Here is a 4,784-nt window from a genome sequence, read left to right as displayed (position 1 = left end):
TGACATTTTAGCTTTTGTCTTTTTTCTTCAGTAATCTATTGACTTTAGATTTTTTTCAAGTGGCTTCTAAAGATTTTCATAGAGGAATAAATATGGATCTTATATCCCACATTTCATTGTGGGCATTTTTGATCTCATGGTCTGTAAAAAGACGTACGAGTTTCTTCTTAGGCCCTTATTTATTGAACCCAGGTGGATCCAAAAGCTAAAATGTCAAAAATGTGTTTTTACTGGAATAACAGTGTTTTAAAAAATAGGTGGAAACTTGCAAGTTACACTGAATAGTAGTAGTAGGAAAAAAAAAACATGTTTAGCGAGTCTAAAAAAAACAAAAAAATACCTGAAGGTTATTTTATTCCATGAAAGTAACTGAATTTATATTTTTTCCCTTTTTGTTGTCAAAATATAATTTTGCATATTTTATTACTTAAAGTTTTTACCTTATAAACTGTGATGACAAGTAAGTCAAGTAAATCAAGGTTAGCCATAACATTTTTTTAGTAGTTATTTTTAAATAATTTTTTTCTTTCAATAATTTTCTCTTTATTGTCTTTCACTATATTTTTTTTGGCCAGAGTTAATTGCTGCTGCGTAACATATTAGGGCCACCATGAAAAAAAAAAACTAATACATGACAATAAAGTTGTAAAAATATGAGGAAAAAGTCAAAAATTTACTTCAATAAAGTTATGAGATGGAAGCTGTAAAATTTTGAGAAAAAGGACAAAATTTTCCTAGAATTAGGTTGTAAAGTTATGTGAAGAAAAGTAAAAAAAAAAAAGGTCTAAAATTTATTAGAGTAACGCTGTAAAATGCAAAAAAAAATCTGTATTATTATATCGTAAAATTATGGGAAAAAAGTTGAAAATTTGCAAGAATGAAGTAGTAAAATTATAAGATAGAGTTAAAAAAATAAACAATAATTAAGTTTAAAAAATATTAGAAAAAAATTATTTCATGAGAATAAAGTCATAAAATTATGAGAAAAAATGTTGAAAAATTACAAGAATAATAGAGTAAAATTATGAGAAAAACAACATTTTACAAAAAGTAAGGTGTCAAATTAAAAGAAAAATGTAATTAAATTGTATTTTACAAGAACAAAGCTATAAAATAAAGATAAAAAATTCGAAAATATATGAGAATTAAGTTATATAAAAAAAAATTTATAAGAATAAAATTACAAATTTTGAAAAGAAATCATAGTATAAAGACATAAAATTGTGGCAAAAAATTATCATATTTCAATATTTCAATAAAGTTGTAAATATGGAAAACAGTCTAAAATTTGAAGTTGTTAAACTTTCAAAAGAAAAATAGAATTTTCAAATGAAGTTCCAAAATGTATAAGAAATAAGTCAAATTTGGGAGAAAATGTTCAAGCAAGGATAAAGTCATAAAATTATTTTTAAACAGTCAAAAATGTACAACAATGTAGTAAAATTAGGTGAAAAAGTTGAAAACTTACAAAAATTGCGTCAAAAAATATGAGAAAAAAATTCTAATTTCACAAGAATAAAGTTGTACAATTATTAGAAAGAAGAATTAAGAATTTAGAAGAATTAAGTCATAAAACTAAAAGAAAAAATGTGTCATTTTTTGGGAATAAAATCATAAGATTTGGTGATGTTTCTTCATCTCTTCCTCCTCCTCATTTCTGTCTCCTGTCTCTTCTCCAGCGAGTGAAGACGATTACTCCATAGACATTTTCTCCTTTGGAATCTGTGCTCTAGAGGTGAGAGAAGCAGATTGGAGAGCTTGTAACCGATCTGTGTTGTAACCGATCATCTGCAACTCCTAGATGGCCGTTCTGGAGATCCAGGCCAACGGAGATGCTGCTGTGTCCAAGGAGGCCATCGTGAATGCAGGTCAATCTCTGGAAGACCCTCTCATGAGAGTAAGTCTGCGTTATGTGCTAAATTTGCTCTGCTGCAGAGAAAGAAAAGGACAATCCGTCCTAAAATACCGTCTGTGCACCCGCCTACACACTCTAGGACTGTTTCCAAAAGCACACGGGGAGTTTGTCCAGATCCGTGTGATGGTCATGAAACTCGCCAAAAAAAAAAAGAGAGACAACCAGGTCACTCACGAGTGTCTCTTTTCTGTCGACAGGAGTTCACGCAGTCTTGTTTACGTCAGGATCCCAAGCACCGTCCGACCGCTCACGACCTTCTGTTCCACCGGGTCTTGTTCGAAGTCCACTCCCTCAAGCTGCTCGCCGCCCACTGCCTCATCAACAACCAGTGTGAGTTTCTCACCTCCTCCTGCTGAGCCGCCAATCCTTCAGTTCCCTACAAACCCTCTTTAAACGCTCATTCTGTCACGTCCGGGTTAAAACCTAAAGCTGTGTTCATGCCATCCTCGGCAACGGGCGTTTAAGTGACCAATTACAACGAAAAATGTAAGTAAGCTCGTTGGACGCCTTTAAGATGCATTCACAACAGATTCAGGGATCAAGTTTCAATGTAAAGTCAATGTAAAAACGCGATCTGAGGTCTGACGGCGGGATTTTGGCGTTGGGCGCGATGAGGTAAGTTTTCTTCACCTAGATAGAGTTCTCCAAAAACATCAGTAATCATGTCTCCATGTTTGGGTTTATACGATTATTATTAAAAGATTTTCCAGCTACAGGGGCTGTGTCTGTATGACAGCCACTTCCACTGTGTTTCTGCATCTCTGTGGCTGAGCTTGAATGCTCACTGCCTAGTATTAACCCAAGGGGGTGAAATATATTTAGGAGACCTTTTTTAATATTGTCTGGATGAGGCCAGAGCCGCCAGCTTCCGCACCCCGTAGGCGCTAATCGAGTGAGATCCGCCGCAGGAGCGAAAACCGCCAATCTGTCCAGAGTGTATCCCGCCTTCACCCAAAAGTAGCTAGATGAGCTACGCAAACCTGCGGCTCCAACGACTTAAGAAAAAAGATGAAAGTTTAGGAAAAAACGCTTGCTTTGGACTTGTATTCTACCCACCGATTGAGTCACTGAAAATGTCATGTGACCAAAGCTGAGTTCCTGATTGGAGGATTTGACACAGCGACCTGTCAAACTTCAAATCTGTCAAATCGCGCCTCGTCGCTCAAATCGAGCTGCTGGCACGCCGCAGGACTTCAGATCGGCTCTCATCTGTTCCGCTAGGTGTCTTTGAGATGACTTACGCCTCGCCTGGATCATCAACGACACCAGGCGGCTGCAGGCGGGGGCGGGGAAAGGCGAGATAAAGGCAGAGAGCAGGACTGAACGAGAACAGGAAGTCAGGGTTGTCCTGAACATTTTGTTAAATTTAAATACGGTTCTCCTCCTTAGTATGAAATTTACTATAATGTTTTTTATGACAATTTTTAACATCTGTCCGTGGACAACAGATGAAAAATAGCCGCTGGGTTAATTTAACATCCATTGTCGCAGAGAAATAAATACAATTGGAATTAAAATTAAATTTTAAAGGCAACAATAACACAAATAACCACAGATTATTTGAAATCTTATTTATTTTTTCATCAGTGAATCACTATTTTAAAAAAAGAGTTACAAACTGCAGAATTCCTTCATTTAGGGCCAGTTATTTCTGATCACATCAAACTACAAGAGCTGTCAGGACACAGTTTCCCACAATGCATTGTTTTGTAGTCATCAAGGCGGCTTGCAGCCAGCGCAGTGCCAAATTTCCTGCTTTCTCTGGATATTTTCATGATGTGTGACGTCAAGTGTGACGTCAAAGTCAAAACTACCCATCATGCATTTTTAGCCCAGTTGTGACAAAGGCTTTAAGCGTCTTTCATCTTTGCTCCTTTTTCTGTGCAGACTTGCTCCCAGAAAACTGCGTGGAGGAGAAAACAAAGTCGTTTGACCCCAACGCCGTCATGGCGGAGATTAAACACGTCGACCGGCCGGGAGTTCAGCTCAAGTAAAGTCAAACCATCCCCTTGTGTTTATGGATGTTAGTGAATATATAACACAGAAAGCCTAACGCTCACCTCTGCTCTTCTTTCAGGTATTCCCACGTCTCCCCGTTGGAACTGGACAAGTTCCTGGAGGACGTCAAGTAAGAGGAGACGCAGTCGTGGTCTGTTTTATGTCTGAGGTGACGCCGTAGTGACGTCCCTTCCTCTCCTCAGGAACGGCATTTACCCGCTGATGAACTTCGCTTGTGCTCGGCCTCACCCTGTCCCGCGAGCGCTCTCCCTGTCCCAGGAGCAGGTGGAGACGGTGAAGACGCCCACGCCGGAACCCCAGGAGACCGAGACCAGGAAGGTAAGGAGACATATTCCTTATTTTTGGTGGCTTTGAAGTGAAATGTATCAAACTAGTGGCAAAAATTCAATAAACTAGATGACATGTGTCAAAGTCGAGGGCCGGGGGCCGGATCCGGCCCTCCAGATCATCTTATTTTATTGTTATTAATGGTCCGATGTTATCCTGGGCTCATTTCATAAGTTAATTTATTTTTAAATAATATTTCTGCCTTTTTGTTATTAATAATAATGTTAAGAAGTTACAGTTTTAAAGTTTTAAAAGTTGTGATACTGCTAGCTTTTTGGACTATTTTGGTATTTACTAAGATTTTTTAGGGTACTTTGAAGTTTAGCTCATACTTCAGCTACATGCTAGCTGTTTTAGCTAATTTAGGATTTAAAAAAAAAAAAGTTTTTTAGACTATTTTGAAGTTGGGGTATTTTTTTTTACCTACACGCTAGCTAGCACACGAGGGGGCCCAAGCCAGGGTCTCACTGTGCCGGTCCCAAGCCCGGATAAATACAGAGAGTTGTGTCAGGAAGGGCATCCG

At 37.8% G+C, this 4,784-nt stretch overlaps 1 protein-coding gene across 2 annotated transcripts in view; it reads left to right on the top strand.

Moving 5' to 3' along the window:
* The window catches only part of LOC112151092 (nuclear receptor-binding protein 2), a 49,436-nt gene that overhangs the window by 39,000 nt on the left and 5,652 nt on the right, over window positions 1–4,784 (top strand). For both annotated transcript variants that reach the window (XM_024279752.2, XM_024279753.2), the window contains exons 9-14: window positions 1,680–1,735; window positions 1,802–1,897; window positions 2,113–2,245; window positions 3,803–3,905; window positions 3,993–4,043; window positions 4,117–4,252. In XM_024279752.2, the coding sequence (XP_024135520.1) occupies window positions 1,680–1,735; window positions 1,802–1,897; window positions 2,113–2,245; window positions 3,803–3,905; window positions 3,993–4,043; window positions 4,117–4,252 (575 nt within the window). The remainder of the gene's footprint in view (window positions 1–1,679; window positions 1,736–1,801; window positions 1,898–2,112; window positions 2,246–3,802; window positions 3,906–3,992; window positions 4,044–4,116; window positions 4,253–4,784) is intronic.

The sequence above is a fragment of the Oryzias melastigma genome, linkage group LG20 (genome assembly GCF_002922805.2).
Source record: "Oryzias melastigma strain HK-1 linkage group LG20, ASM292280v2, whole genome shotgun sequence".
NCBI classification, from domain to species: Eukaryota; Metazoa; Chordata; class Actinopteri; order Beloniformes; family Adrianichthyidae; genus Oryzias; species Oryzias melastigma.
Note: the sequence above shows the minus strand (reverse complement) of the source record. Positions and strands in the feature narration are given on the sequence as shown.